We start from the raw sequence: 16,406 nt of genomic DNA, 5'->3' as shown, positions 1-16,406 counted from the left end.
ATAACTAATGGTAGATTTAGAGAATTCTCATGTTTGAAGCAATTCAGAGAGGTAAAGGTGAGGGATGAAAATGAAAAAATACCTTATTTATTTTGAACATGATGTAGCTATGTTTTATTTTAATAATGATGCATGAACAAAGCTGGGAAGTTTTATTTGTAACTGCAGAATATAGAACATCGCATTGATCATTTCAGAATAATCCGTAATCTTAAATAACAGTTAACCATTCGTTACCATTGGAAAATAAAGATGGTGGATAACCAACTCTATTTTATCTGTACTCTTTTATTGTTTGTTCAGTTCACAAAAGTTTGTATTATTATCTTGCAATTTCCAGTTAAAGAGTGATCCTAAAAGAAAACATTTACAAATTGAACACATACCCTGTTTATTTTTCTGAAAGATACATGTGATAAAGCAGGGAGCTTAACCTCCTTCAGATACAAAAATATTCATATGCAAGTAATAAAGATTTTTTTCACATTCAACATTTTTTTTTACCTAAAGCAAAAATTACACCAAAGGTATTTTAACTCTAGACAAAATACACCTTGTGCTTTAACAAACCCAGGGCAATATGTGCTCATGTCATGTTTACAAGGTCTCCTGTGAATACACTGTGGCTTAACTTTTTCCTCAAATTATGAAAAGTATCCAGAACTGAACTTGCCTACACTTTTCCTTTTCTTCTCTTTGTTTTATGCGAAGTTAAGGCAAGTACAATCAACATTGCAAAATCCACAACTCTATTGCTAACTGTGCAGCATTCATAGTCATATGTGGTTTTTCTTGGTTGTATAAACTTGAGTACAGAAAGCAAAAAATATGCAACACCTGCTACAGTTGGGTAGCTTAAGTGGCAGGTATTTCATCAAGAGTATACTATGTTAATAAAAAGAGGATTACTCTGGTTTTAGAGTAAATAATACGTCATCCTATACTGAATGTGTGTTATTTTCATAAATCATTTTCTCTTTGCCTTTCTGTTACCCAACTCAAATTTTATATGTATATAAGCTGCACCCAATTAAACCTCTGCTAAAATGTTTGAAACTGAGTCCGCTAACTTCCAGGTAGAAGTGAGGGGCCGTAACATGGCTAATGAATCTCCTATGCAATGCCACAATGTTGTACAAATGCTACTTTGGAAATATGAAAAAGATAATCTGAGATGGATGAACTTGTATAAGTTGTTCTTTGTTCAATCAACATATAGGATCTTTGGACCTAATTTAAAATATGTCAGGTGCCATAAAATTTGATAAAACAGGAAATGTTTTTGGTCAGATCACACCTAGTAATTTTATTTCTTGGTGAGTTAAATAGTTCTAGTGTCAGCTTATAAGGCCAATCATAAATGGAAGCAAAATAAATCTTACCCATTTTGTAAAGTTTTTCCAGTTGCAGTGTGGAAGTTTCTTTCATAGCTGCAATGTTTACACATCAAATTCTATTTTAGTACAACTTTAAAATTCTAGTTTATTAACAGCTGGTTAACATCTAAGCACCTGGGCACCTATAGACTTGACAGATTGAACAGTTTATATTTAAATAAAATTTGTATCTAGGTGTAAAATGTTGAAACAACTGTACAGGATATACCATAATATCTGGTGTATAGATAGCATATTCATGCAGATTTTTAATAATCCCCAGCACTGAGATGGTAACATATGCTGCCTTAACAATGCAGGCACTGATTTTGAACCAGTTTGTGTTTTAGAGTGATATGGGCTACCAGCAATAATTGATTTCCAGCATGTCCACAATACTTAACTGTATTACAAAAAGCTCCATTCATCACTTTTAGAACTGCATCGGCATTTTTATCATGTCAGTAAAGTGCTGGTTACCTTGTTCTTCTTTATTAACATAAAAAAATTCAATATTCTAGCAGACAACTGGTGATCTCTAAACATTTCAATAAAAAACAGTTTTAAGCCTAACCAAGAACTGCAATTACAGTGCATGCCAAACACTATTGGCCTGAAACTACCGCCTTCAATTAGTTTCATCCCATGAAATCCAATGCTCTTAATCATTCGTAGACAAGCAGGTTCAATTTGAAGTTTTAGTACAGTTTATGTTTCAATGGGATCTTCCTTTGACTCAAGCACAGTATAATTGATTGGTATATGGGCCGAATGCATTTTATAATTCAAGAAGCAAATCTTGAACATTACTTCTGCAATAATGAGTTCTACACACAGGATTTTACAGCATTTTCTTTAAGTTGGGAAAAAATGGTGCTACTAAATCAATAAATTAAATTAAATATATGAAAGTAAATTCATTTGGCACACCTCCTACAATATTTTGCTTTATTAACTGACTTTAATGATTCATGAAGACATGTGTAAACTATAGCTACTGAATGCTTATAACATAATATTGATGTTACTATTACAAACAATTAAAGATGGTCAAAATGGGAAAATGTTAGACCTAATATTACATTATTTCTACAACAAAAAATGATTAATTTATTAAGGTTCCATGGTTTTATGTGTTTTACTCTACTCCTTTCAAAAATAAACTGTTCTCCAAGTTCAAATCTTTGTCAAGTTGATACAGAATCAAAGAGTGATCCAGCGCAGAAGGAGTTCCTTCGATTTGATTGTTCCTTGGCTGACTCTTTGAAAGTGTTACCTAATCAGTCTCACTCTCCTGAATTTCCCCCAAAAAACTTGCAGGTTTTAAAGTAATTATTCAATTCTGTTTTTTGTTATTATTGATTCAGTTTCCCCACCACCCTCTCAGATAACACATTCTCGATTATAACAACTAATTGTATATTTTTTCCCTTCCATCTGATTATTTTTCTAATATCCGAAATCTGTCTTCTCTGCCTAACAATACCCCTGCCACCGAAACCATTTTCTCTTTATTTACTGCATCAAAATTCTTCATGACTGTGAATAACTCTATTAAATCTCCCTTTAAACCTTTCTGCTGCAGGGAGAAAACACAGTTTCTTTGCAATAGAAAAGAAATTACTGCAGATGTTGGAAATCTGAGATGAAAACATGAAATTGATAGAAATACTCTTGCTGTTTTTATCGGAGTTCCTGGAGTCTCTCCGTATATCTAAAATCTTACATCCTTGCTGGTTTTCCAGTATATCATCTTTGCTTTAATGTCTTCTCTAAAGTGCAATGCCCAGTATTGATCAGAACAATCTAGCCTGAGGCCGAACCAGTGAGTTATCACATTTATCATGATTTCCTTATTTTTTGTTCTCTCTGCCAAGTGTAAAAAATGTCCTCTTTACTTACCCTGTCTTGCCCGTATATTTACCTGCTCAGGTTTCTCTGTCACTGCATTACATTAAAACAATACTATTTTGGTTATATTACCTCACCTCCTTATTTCTGCTAAACATACTCTTTAAACTTCATGGTGTTAAATTTCATTTACTGCGAGTCAACTCAATTCATCAGTTTATTTCCTTTTGATGTCTGTTGTTATCATCACTGTTTATTGCTTTGTACGCCTACTTCAACTATAAGCACATAAACAATGCTATATATACATATACCTCAATTATTAATATAAAAATAAAGTAATAATTTAATGCTGACTGCTGGGGTACATTTAGGTGTACCTCCCTCCAATCAAAAAAATATAAATGTTCAATTCTAATCTCTGTCCTCTTTTTCTTAGCTAATTTTGATCACTGTCACACTGACACTTAAATTCCAAGGGCTTCAATTTTGCTAAGTCAGTTATATGGTACTTTATACTTCATCAACAATCTTTTGAAACTCTGTTTACATGTCAACCGCATGCTCTTCATTACTCCCTCAAGTAACTCCATGACAGTGATCAAACTCAGTTTCTCTTTAACAAGTCCATGCTGTCTTTCATTTACAAACACATACATTTCCAAAAATCAGTATGTTTTGTTGCAGGATACTGCCTCAAACATTTCCCATCATCAATGTTAGTCTGATTGGCTCATAGTTGCCTGTTTCATCCCTCTTCCATATTTGAGTAAGAATGTAGCATTTATAATTTTTCAAGCTCTGCTATCACTTCCGTATTTTAGAAGAATTGGAAAAATTATGACCAGAGCCTTCATAATTTCCACTCTTACTTCCCTTAGCAATCCAGTATTAATCCGATCAAGTATAGCTGACTTTTCTAACTTCAGCCATTCTAACATTCTAAGTACTTTGAATTTATCTAATTTTCTCCTATTCAATTCTTCAAATACTATCTTGTTTTTACTGTGGTAGCATTCTCTTCTTTCATGTTGACTGATGCAGTTGCATATTTAGTGCCTCACTTTGTCTTCGTTAAATATTTCCTTTTAAAATCTTTAATCAATTCCATCTTTCTTTTAATTACTGTTTTACTGAGTCCAGATTTAGAAAATATATTTGGATTACCTTTATGTTACCTGTTAATCTATTTTCATCCTCTCTCTATCTGTCTTAGTTCCTTTATCAACTCTTCCCTACATTTTTGGATTCAGCTTGCTTCTTTACTAAGCTTTTGTGCCTGACATTTTTCATAAATCTCTTTTTCATTCTTTCAAACAATCTCTATTTCTTTGGGCATCTGAGGACCTCCAGCTTTGCATGCTCTTCCTGTCACACTGTGGAAATGCATCTAAGTTGTACCTGAACTGTTTGAAGTCCCCCATCTCACCCTGATCCTCATTACACCTGTAATCCACCTGAACCAATTGTCTTTTCAACACTAAGTGAACATTTTCACTCATTCGTATGTTCAGTAGGAAAGCCATTGGTCGAGCACCTGAATGTCCAAAGGTTTGATCCTAGTGAATATCCACACCTATAATCAATCAAATTGTCTGTGTGATAAATTTTGTTATTTGTAGCTTGGCATACTGTGTGCCAAGCACCTCTGCCACAATCAACTGGAAACATCAGGAACTGTGGAGGAAAGGCTTTCTTTTAATATTCAGAAGGTGCATGAATGTAAAAGTGAACATGAATAAAGGAAATGAATACGAGGGATGTGAAGAATGAGAGCAATGCCAAACGTATGGCTTTATTTTTTAAGTGCTTATTGGCAAGTTAGTAATGCTAAACAAATGTGCAATTTTCTGTTTTAAAATCCTAATCTAGAATTTGTGGGATTTCTTGGATTGCACAATATGTTTATTTGCATCTCTTTCTCCAAATAGGAAGGCTTTTGTTACAAGTATCATGCCTTGCTGGTTGCCCTATGTCTAACGAACACTTGGCAGTAGAAGGATTATTATTAAGAGCTACTGATTGTCTATAATAAGAAAGCATGCTGCTTCTGTGAAAAAAAACTACCACGTGTTTTCAAAGAAAACATGCTGCTAGAAGAGACTGCTATGCTTTTTGGTATTTAGGCTTTGAACGACATAAAAAGGGATGAAATAAAGTGAAGTGGAAATGGCACTTTTTTTTGAGTTTCTGAATGAGTAATGAATCTGAGAGTAACCTACATAAAACAACCTAAATAATCTGACCCAAAATCTGTGATTTAATGCTCTGGGAAGATGTAGCTGAAGTTACCACCATGGGAATGAGTGAAGATGACAACAACATTTGAAAGTAATAGTTTTAATTTTAAGATATGGACAAGCAAGCCTGGTGCTTTTTGTGGTCCCTACATAACAAACTGTGACGTAAAGAGTGAATCAAGGCATTAGAAACCACTACACACTGACCCACAAGTAAATAACAAATAAAAAGCTGACAAATAGAAAAAATACATAAGCGTACAAACGTTATAAAAAGTAAGAAACATGCTGCCCTAATGCCCATGTGATCTGACTTTGAAAACCAAAGTTTTCAGTTTCAGTCAAAACACAAAACAAAACTCAAGATATTTTTCTTCTGAAATATCATTTATTGTTGTAGAGGTAGAAATGGCCCTAACCATCTTTAGACAAAGTATTTAAACAAAAAAAAACCTAATCATTACCGTGGGAATTGTGCACTGAGTCAACATTAAAAAAAAACCTTTGTAGAGTGCATTTTCCAGTAAAATGAATCACATCTCTGCACAATTTTCTCGTGATTGTGGAAGACTAATTTACCATTGTAAAAGGGCATAATTTACTTAGGACACCTTGATAATAGATCTTTTCTGTTAATCATAATTATGAGTTTATTTTTGTAAGCAAATGCCTTTCTTTCAACACCACCCACGACGAATATCTGCAAAAAGGGGAATTTATTATTAATTAGGTAAAGTATAATTATCTTGTGATCATGAATGGTTTGAGCTAGGTCTAGATCTACTTCACCTCATAAAGTTCTATTTAATAGTTGTCGTCAGCAATAAAATGATCAGAATGTTCTTTTGATAAATATCTGAACTTGAAGGGGTGCCTCAGACTGACTTGGTATGGTACTGACGTGGAAACATCACCTACAATATACACTTTAGCTTTCAGTGTCTCTGATATATAATGCCTACGGCTTAATATGTTACGTAACAATGCACACACCCTCAACAAATCACATTTCAGGAAACTGACCGTGGCTTCAATGCATTTTCATTTATCTGGAATGAAAAGTGGAAAAAAAAATCCTCACACATTTATCTCACAACCTTGCAAAAGCATCCCAACAAAATGTCAAAACCAAGCCATTTCCATCTCCATCAATCATGAAAAAGCATGTTTTTTTTTCCTTTCTCTGTATGACATGGTTATGCTTGCCAGTTTCTTTAAAAATTCTGAAAACAGTTCTAATAACAGAGAACATAGAAAACAATCATAAATGTGGTAGTGACAGGCAAGAATCGAACAGGAAGACTCTGATGTTACAAACAAATCAATTATCTACAAGACCCTGTGTTTTCATATTTCATTTTGTATAACAGCAGCAGTCAAGGCCATGGTCCCAGGCACTGGACTGTGTAACCTGAAGGGGTTCAAATTACCCCACTAGTTGTTACCAAATGACACTGGACATACTGGTCTCCCTTGGCAGAAGTGGTAGTACTGCACTGTTTGTGTGAACCTCATCTGGAGTTTGCTCCTTGTTTATTTTATTGTTGGGCCTCTGCCCATTGATAAGTGTCATGGGGATGTTGCAGTATGTGTGTTGATTACCAAATGAGGTAAAGGGCATTATGCCGCTAGTGGGAGGTACATCATACTCGTAGCTCCGGTAATAATGCTTGTGCCGCATCTGAGTGTGGTAGGTGTTGTGAAAGGTAGAGCGTAGGTCCGGATGGGCAGTGGCCAGAGCGGTGGAGGTTGCTGCTGCCATGGAGATGGCAGACACTGTTTGCAGTTCCCCAAATGGGCCCTGTTCGCTAGCATCCAAAACCTGCTCATTAGAGATCGGCTCTATCCTCTTAAAGGGCATCTCATACTGTAAACGTTTCCAAAATTTGGAATCCAGTTTGTTGCATTTAGGCCCTTTCCACTTGATAACCGTAAGAAGCTTGATCGTATGTTTGAGGGCCTCAATCTCCTGATAGTTTATAATTCCCCGAAGTTCACTGCATTCAATTAATATCACTTTAATTTCACCCGTGGCTAACATGTTGCGCAGTCTGGTTTCCAGTTCAAAGATACTCCAGCCTCGCCTTATGACATAGTTCGGGGTCAGAACGATAATTAGCCTCTTGCTTTGATCAATGCTTCGTGCCACATCTTCAACATATGCTGAAAGTAAAGCAGTACATCTCATTTTATAAGTGATAAGAATCCTTGTTCACATAAATTGGTTTACGTTGTAATTACCTGCATAACACTAGACCCAATTTGTCACTGAGAATGGCTACCTCCAGACATTGTACAAAAACAACTTGCAAAGAAATAAGGAAGGTTTCCTCAGATTTTTAACGGTTGTAAAATTTGAAATGCATCTAAACAAGAAGATATAATTACGTGCAAACTTTTGTCCAGAAGAAATATCTTCATCCCCCCCAAGTTTTAATTCATGAGCATGGAATGAAATATCTTAAGAAGAGACTGGAACTTGGGTCAGAACAAATAATACAACATAATGCATCTAATATTTAGTTTAGTGCCAGATTTTTGTTCTTTGCTTTTGTTCTTGTGTGACTTCTTCCTGGGGATGAATCAATATTTAATTGTTTTAAATGTGCTCCCATTTTTGATGCAAAAACCCAATTACAGTATTTTTCAGGTCAGCAATAAAATAAATACAGGTGGCAATGAATGTCATGGCAATTAACAAATCATAACCTGACAATTTCTCACAATTCAAGACGGGTCACTTTGAAGTCCATTTTTGACAGAGCAAGACTCTATAGAATTTAAGTTCCACTGTTGAGTGGAAAACCAGCATAGGCAGAAATGAACCCAGCATGCAGGGAAAATAGGCACTACCTTTCATGGGCAGCATATCTACTCCAGTCTTTTCCCCGGGGCTGGAATTCAAAATTTGCCCTCATTTCAATCATCTCTTTTCTGACGGGTAATATATCTCTGTATTTTCTTCTGTTAAATTTACTTGAGAGAAAAAAAGAGTCACAAGACTATTCAACCCTTTTAAATCCACACTATACAGGATTTCATGATGTTTCCACCATGGGCTTCTGCAAACACATGATTCCCACACTTTCTGGGTCACTACGAGAGGCTCAGGCTATTTTAACTTCAAAAGACAGGCCCACCTCCCAATGGAATCTAGGATTGATGGATTAGGTGGCACGTTAGCTGGTGGGAATAAGGTGAGGCTGGCTGGAAATGCAGATAAGCACCAGCTGACATCCTTGCCAGCAAGAGAGCCAGCCATATTCCCGAGCTGGTGATCATAGGAATCTTGGTGCAAGGCAGAAATAAGCATTTCAAGAATGTCTGAGATACTAAAGAAACTCTTAAGAAACAAAATGATTTTGCATTTTCAGGAACTGTTGATTCTCAGCATCAGGGTTCTCTGGTGAGTTTGGCACCAGACCCTGACTCTGTCGCTGCCACTTATAATGCACTCTGTCGCTGCCACTTATAATGCAGTCAGACTCTGAAGGGCATCATGAAATTTCAAGTGTTCAACTTCAATTCTTCTCTCATTTGTCCGGAGCAAACACTTCACATGCTGCCTGAAACGCAGCTATTAAAATGATGAAGGGTCGGAGTGTGACATGAGTCTTTTTAAAATTAACTTCTGGAATGTGGGCTTCACCGGCCGGGCCAACATTTACAGCCCATCCTTACTCTGGCAAGTATTATTCTATCCTATGTAGTCCTTGGTTCAATGACAGCACCCCTACCTTTGAGTCAGAAGATTTGGAGCTCAAGCCCCACTCCAAAAGCTGAGCATGTAATTCAAGCTGACATTTCAACGGGCACAGAGATGCCATCTCTCAGATAAGATGTTATATGACAGACCAATCTGCTGTTTCATGTTCTATAAAGGATCTTGTGTACAATCCAGCAACAGTACACAGTAAACTACACTGAGTCACATAAGAAGACATTAGGACAGATGACCAAAAATCAAGGTCAAAATGATAGGTTTCAAAGAGTTTTTTTTTTCCAATGATTTAGTGAACGCCTCCTCTCATCTCATTTCCACTACCACAACTTTATTAACTGCTTGGCCTGTTGGAGTATTGAAAGGTTGTGAAAGTACCATATAAAAACACAATTTTCTTTTCTTTAACACTAATATTTTCATTTCCAATGCATACTAGAAACAATGCATATACACTGTCAACAAAAACATTCCAGCACAATGAAGTGATGTTTTCTCGTGGGAATTCATAATATTTGAACAATGTAAACTAGAAAAAAGGCTGTACATGGAATATTTTTCAGAATTTTGATTATGTTAAAACAAACATACATGGTGTGTTGTCACTAGATGCGAATAGTTTATGTTGCAATTATTTCGGAGCATTTCAAAGTAATTACAACTATAACACCTAATTTGTTCGAATTGACACGATTGGTGAAATTAACTTGAGTGAAATGACTATAAATAGAGAAGCAGTGGCAAGCACTTAAAGAAATATTTAATAATTCTCAACATAGACACGCTCTGTTGAGAATCAATGACCCTATGTATGAGAATCACTTCTGGCCAACACAGGAAGTTAAAGATGGTATCAAATTTGAAATAATCGACTGCAATGTTGCAAAAATTAGCAGCAACCCAGAAGATTGAGGAAGTTTTTGGGAAGAAGCAAAGAATGACTCAGAAACGAGAGAGAGAAATGAGAGAAAACTAGCAAGCAATAGAAAAACAATAAAAGCTGTTGCACGTACACAAAAGAAAGCATGTCAGTGCAACTAAAGTGAGCACTGGTGGCCTTAGAGTGTGAGACTGTAAAAAATGGAAATAAAAAGAAAAGGTAAACAAGAATTTTGTATAATTTCCACAGGAGAAGATGTAAAAAATATCTGCAAAACAGCTGAACAGCAGTTGGCAAAAGAGAGAGGAACTTACTGTCACGGTTGTTTCATAAAAAAGAAGTGTTGAATAAACTAAAGGCTGACATGTTGACTAAATCTCATGGTGTGCTTCCTAAGGCCTTAAAAGTAGTCGCAGAGATGCTGACAATGTTGGCTGTAATTTTCCAAAATGTCCTTGTTTCTTAAAAAAGTCCCAATGAACTCACAAATCACAAATATAACACGACTATTCAAGACAGGGTGCGGGGTGGGGTTGGAGCTAGAATAGACAACTATAACTCACTAAATTTAACATTTGACACTGGGAAAATGTTTCTATCGCTGAGTTAGAAAATAGTATCAGGACATCAGAAAATTATAAAGGGCTGTATAGTGTAGAAAATCAAGCAGAGTCGCATGTTCCTATGAAATAGAAATTATGCTTGAGTGATTTCTTGGCATTCTTTAAGATCACAAGAAAACAGTATGGATGAAAGTTAATCAGAGTAAATATGGCATATTTGGATTTCCAAAACAAAAAATCTATTATCTGCCACAAAAAAAGGTTATGCAACAATATAAGATCTCATGATGTTAGGCATGATACAAGACGTCCAGAGGCTTAGAAAGCTAACAGGAAACAAATAGTCAGGATGTATGGGTCATTGACAGAGTGGCAAACTAATAATGAGTAGAGTGCAGCAGGGATCAGTGCCGGGGCCTCAAATATTAGAAATAAAGTAATGATTTGGATGAAGGGCCCATACTATTGTAGCTAAATTTGCTAATGATATGAAGATTGGCAAGAAACAATTTTTGAGTAAAATACAAAAATTCTTCCAAGAGATATGCATCGGTTAAATGCATGGGCATATGTTTGGCAGATGGAACAAAATACAGGAAAACCTGAGGTCCATGTTGGTGAGAAGCAAAGAAGACCAGAATATTATATAAATGCAGAATTGTGAAGTGCAAAGGGGACGGGATGTTGCTGTAAATAAAGTTATTAAGGCAGCAAATAGATCTTTGGCATTGATTGCAAGTATGATTCCGAATAAAAGTAAGGAAGCTTTGCTATGATGTTTAAAAAATATTGATGAGCCCACACCTGGATTATTTTGTACAGTTTAGACTCCATACTTAAAGTACAATGTGCAAGCATTGCGAGCATTCACTCTCTGAAGACACTGGCAACTCAGAGAACAATCTCCTGATCCAAGAGATACAACCAAAACTTGGGTTGACTGAGGAGCAGTAATTTGCTGACTCCTTAGCTTCCAGAATACTAAGTCTGTATTACTGATGGACTGTTGAGTAATGGAATCTTCATTCAGCTCAATACAGACTCTGTCACCATTTGACCAACAGCTTGAACAAAACTAGAGTAGCCAGCATTTACGATGTGTCGGGGTACCTTTTTTTAAAAATAGTGAAGAAATTCTTCAACACCCCTTGGTTTTTAAAACAATATTTTTATCCCCCCTCATTTCAGTTTAGCCCAATCCAGCGAAGACTATTTATGAACATTGTAAAGCCGAAGTTGGGCTGATGGCAAGGTCTGGAGGAATATGTCAAGTCTGGGGAAGTGTCTAGAGTCTGAAACATTTAGGGCTGGGGCAATGCACAGGATATGGTTAAAAGTGTCAAGCCTGTGGCCTGGAATGGAGAGTACAGAGTCTGAGGGATTGTGTACAGTCTGTAGGAATATATAATGCCTAGGAGAGTGTGCAGGTTCTCAGGTATTGTGTGGAGTCTAGGGAGCACGCAAGGTGTGGGGGATGTTTGGAGACCCTGGGGGAAGTTTTAATGATCTGATTATGTATCTCCAACTTGGGGACTGCATAGGGATTTAGGAAATCTGTCAAAATACATTGGACGTTTCAGAATGCAAATCCAGGGATTGATCTGTGCCAAACATGCAGGCAAGGAAGGAGCTCAAAAATGGTCTGAGGAGAGCCAGGAGGGGGCACGAGAAAGGCTTGGCAGAAGGAATCCGGGAAAACACAAAGGCATTTTACACTTACGTGAGGAATAAGAGAATGATCAAAGAAAGAGTAGGGCCGATCAGGGATAGCATAGGGAACTTGTGTGTGGAGCCTGAGGAGGTAGGGGAAGCCCTAAATGAGTTTTTTGCCTCTGTCTTTACGAAAGAAACGAACTTTGTAGTGAATGAAACCTTTGAAGAGCAGGTGTGCATGCTGGAATGGATAGAGATAGACGAAGCTGATGTGCTGAAAATTTTGTCAAACATTAAGATTGACAAGTCGCCAGGCCCGGACCAGATTTGTCCTCGGCTGCTTTGGGAAGCGAGAAATGCAATTGCTTCGCCACTTGCGAAGATCTTTGCATCCTCGCTCTCCACTGGAGTCGTACCTGAGGACTGGAGAGAGGCAAATGTAATTCCTCTCTTCAAGAAAGGAAATAGGGAAATCCCCGGCAATTATAGACCAGTAAGTCTCACGTCTGTCGTCTGCAAGGTGTTAGAAAGGATTCTGAGGGATAAGATTTATGACCATCTGGAAGAGCATGGCTTGATCAAATACAGTCAACACGGCTTTGTGAGGGGTAGGTCATGCCTTACAAACCTTATCGAGTTTTTTGAGGATGTGACTAAAAAAGTTGATGAGGGTCGAGCTGTGGATGTGGTGTATATGGACTTCAGTAAGGCATTTGATAAGGTTCCCCATGGTAGGCTCATTCAGAAGGTCAGGAGGAATGGGATACAGGGGAACTTAGCTGCCTGGATACAGAATTGGCTGGCCAACAGAAGACAGCGAGTGGTAGTAGAAGGAAAATATTCTGCCTGGAAGTCAGTGGTGAGTGGGGTTCCACAGGGCTCTGTCCTTGGGCCTCTACTGTTTGTAATTTTTATTAATGACTTGGATGAGGGGATTGAAGGATGGGTCAGCAAGTTTGCAGACGATACAAAGGTCGGAGGTGTCGTTGACAGTATAGAGGGCTGTTGTAGGCTGCAGCGGGACATTGACAGGATGCAGAGATGGGCTGAGAGGTGGCAGATGGAGTTCAACCTGGATAAATGCGAGGTGATGCATTTTGGAAGGTGGAATTTGAAAGCTGAGTACAGGATTAAGGATAGGATTCTTGGCAGCGTGGAGGAACAGGGATCTTGGTGTGCAGATACATAGATCCCTTAAAATGGCCACCCAAGTGGACAGGGTTGTTAAGAAAGCATATGGTGTTTTGGCTTTCATTAACAGGGGGATTGAGTTTAAGAGTCGTGAGATCTTGTTGCAGCTCTATAAAACTTTGGTTAGACCGTACTTGGAATACTGCGTCCAGTTCTGGGCGCCCTATTATAGGAAAGATGTGGATGCTTTGGAGAGGGTTCAGAGGAGGTTTACCAGGATGCTGCCTGGACTGGAGGGCTTATCTTATGAAGAGAGGTTGACTGAGCTCGGTCTCTTTTCATTGGAGAAAAGGAGGAGGAGAGGGGACCTAATTGAGGTATACAAGATAATGAGAGGCATAGATAGAGTTGATAGCCAGAGACTATTTCCCAGGGCAGAAATGGCTAGCACGAGGGGTCATAGTTTTAAGCTGGTTGGTGGAAAGTATAGAGGGGATGTCAGAGGCAGGTTCTTTACGCAGAGAGTTGTGAGAGCATGGAATGCGTTGCCAGCAGCAGTTGTGGAAGCAAGGTCATTGGGGTCATTTAAGAGACTGCTGGACATGCATATGGTCACAGAAATTTGAGGGTGCATACATGAGGATCAATGGTCGGCACAACAGTGTGGGCTGAAGGGCCTGTTCTGTGCTGTACTGTTCTATGTTCTATGTTCTATGTTCTATACTCGACCTTCGCTGGGCGTGTCAGGGGTTCAACTTGTAGATTCCTGGTAAAGCTCAGGAATGCATTCAGAAATATCCTTCGCTGCCATATAATGTATTGGGAGTAAGTAGAATAATTGTCTAAATAACTGGCTTCCAAATTCTGGGAGGTTTATTAATCAGTTGAAAATTAAATGGCCTTGTGTGAATATTGGAAATGTACAAGAAAAATAGTAGTGAAAAGACACACTGCAAATAAAAACAACAGACAAAGGAAAACTCCATGAAGGATATAGAGGTGTTGTGGCTGGAGTGTCACCAACCTTGTGAATGCTGGTGCGTGGCCATAAGAAACAGTATAAGACCATACGAAAATAGAAATGAGATCAGATTTGTTATGTCCAAAGAAGCAAGGGCTTAGACTTCCACATTGCATTCTGAGATTTCCAGAATTTCAGAAGCATAAATAAATACTGGAATCAAAAGAAGAAATGTGTTAGACAGCAATTCTATTTAAGTCATAGGAATTTTATTTATGCTCAATCCTCTTTCACCTGTTACTGCATTTCTTATAGATATTTTTCGTCAATCTGTTTACAGATTTAATTATACACCTCTGGAGCAAGTGGGACTTGAATGTGGGCTGCCTGGTTCACAGCTGGGGGACCTAACACTGTACCTCAACAGCCCCCACCTGTATCTCTGATATCCTGTGTAATTGTTCCTAAAATCAACCAATGTTCTTCCAACTCAATTCTGTGCTACTCAATCCAATGTTTCTGTTCTTGCTATTTTGGGCATGTCCATCTACGCAAATCTTTGAGATTTTCTCTTTCCCATTTCTGCATCGTCTTTACCAGCCCTCATGGTTCAAACCTATGTCATCTCTACTAATTCTCATGTTTCTCTATGTTTGAGGCTTCTATCCTCCGTTAATCCTCATGCATTTCTGTCCTTCAGTTCCAAACCATTTACGCTAATTGCTGTTTTTCTCTGTTGTGCTGCCTGTGCTGTACTTAATACTTGCATGCTTTTCTGTTCTTTGTCACTGTGCTATCTGTGTCAATTCTCATATTTTCTAGTTATTCAGATTGCGATCTCTGTGCAAAACATTGTTACAGCACTGTGCCTCATTCATACTGCTCAGCTAAACCTTCCTGTTCTGACTAGTCATATTTTCTATGCCTCAGTACTGTAGATCATGGCTCTTTGCAATTCTGCTCAATAAAATCCTGGTATATAGTTTTGCTCCCCCGCTGAAAACTATGCTTGGCCTGTATAAAGTCTTCAGTGCTGAACTAGGTCTTTCTGAAATTTCCATTCACCAGAAACCTACTATCTTTGCTCATTAAACCAAAGGGCAGCTTCAGAGACCCCAATACCTCGCAGCCGTTTGAAATGTAAATTTGGTCTTGCATATTCTGTGCAGTGTCTCCAAATTGTTTATTCTTTATGACAATTCAGCTACTCAATCAGGGCAAATTTCAACTTCAGCTCGGCTTAAAAGTTTCCAAACCTAAACTTCTTGTCCAGCATTCTTGTTGTTGCAATCCAACACTATCCCTTTTGTTCCTGACAACCTGTAGGGTGATATTCTTGTGAAACCTTAAGAAGAAGGTTCAATGGCACTCAAACTTCTGGAAGAAAATCTCACGTGAGGAAAGCACCAATCTTTTGAAGGTGCATGATGCTAAAGAATACGTTTTCAACCAGTTCTGGTGTTGCAAATCCAATGCAATTGTAAAATCAGGAAGTTTCTGTAATTAATTGATGTGCTACAACAGTTTTAAAATTAGGTGGGAAGTAGCCCCCACCTCAACAAAACTAGATTTCTAGACCTGCACAGCTCTCTAATGAGCGCTTGGATGTAAAACCTCATCGAATTTTTACTCATCCTTAAGAGATGTCAAATTGTAATAGAACAATAGGATAAGTAATGTTGAGATTATAAAATGCTACTTCACAATTGCGAACTGTCTAGCCAAGGAAAAACAACAGAGAATTACTGGCTCCCTAAATACCCAGGTATTTCAAAAAAAGTTTCAAACGTATAGGGTGAGATCTTATATGAATGGGGCAAGCAATAGTTGGAGATGCAGAAATATTGTGGAAGTGAGATCTATCTTGATGTCAGATGTATCTCATTGTATCTTTTTGTTTAAGATCCAGGCATTGAGTCGAGGTTCTCACTAGGCAGCAGCAAGTTGCCTATTAAGGGGATTTATACCATGTTAATGAACTTATTAACCACACATCTCACATCATTAATATGTAGCTTCCTATTGTACTA

At 37.7% G+C, this 16,406-nt stretch overlaps 1 protein-coding gene across 3 annotated transcripts in view; it reads right to left on the bottom strand.

Moving 5' to 3' along the window:
• Positions 1-241: 241 nt before the first annotated feature.
• The window catches only part of il1rapl1b (interleukin 1 receptor accessory protein-like 1b), a 1,291,549-nt gene continuing 1,275,384 nt past the window's right edge, over positions 242-16,406 (bottom strand). For all 3 annotated transcript variants that reach the window (XM_059650336.1, XM_048541139.1, XM_048541142.1), the window contains one exon: positions 242-7,630. In XM_059650336.1, coding sequence (XP_059506319.1) covers positions 6,909-7,630 — 722 coding nt within the window. In that variant the 3' untranslated portion in view covers positions 242-6,908. The remainder of the gene's footprint in view (positions 7,631-16,406) is intronic.

This window comes from Stegostoma tigrinum, chromosome 12 (genome assembly GCF_030684315.1).
Source record: "Stegostoma tigrinum isolate sSteTig4 chromosome 12, sSteTig4.hap1, whole genome shotgun sequence".
In the NCBI taxonomy this organism is placed as follows: domain Eukaryota; kingdom Metazoa; phylum Chordata; class Chondrichthyes; order Orectolobiformes; family Stegostomatidae; genus Stegostoma; species Stegostoma tigrinum.
This window is presented reverse-complemented; position numbering and strand designations above follow the sequence as displayed.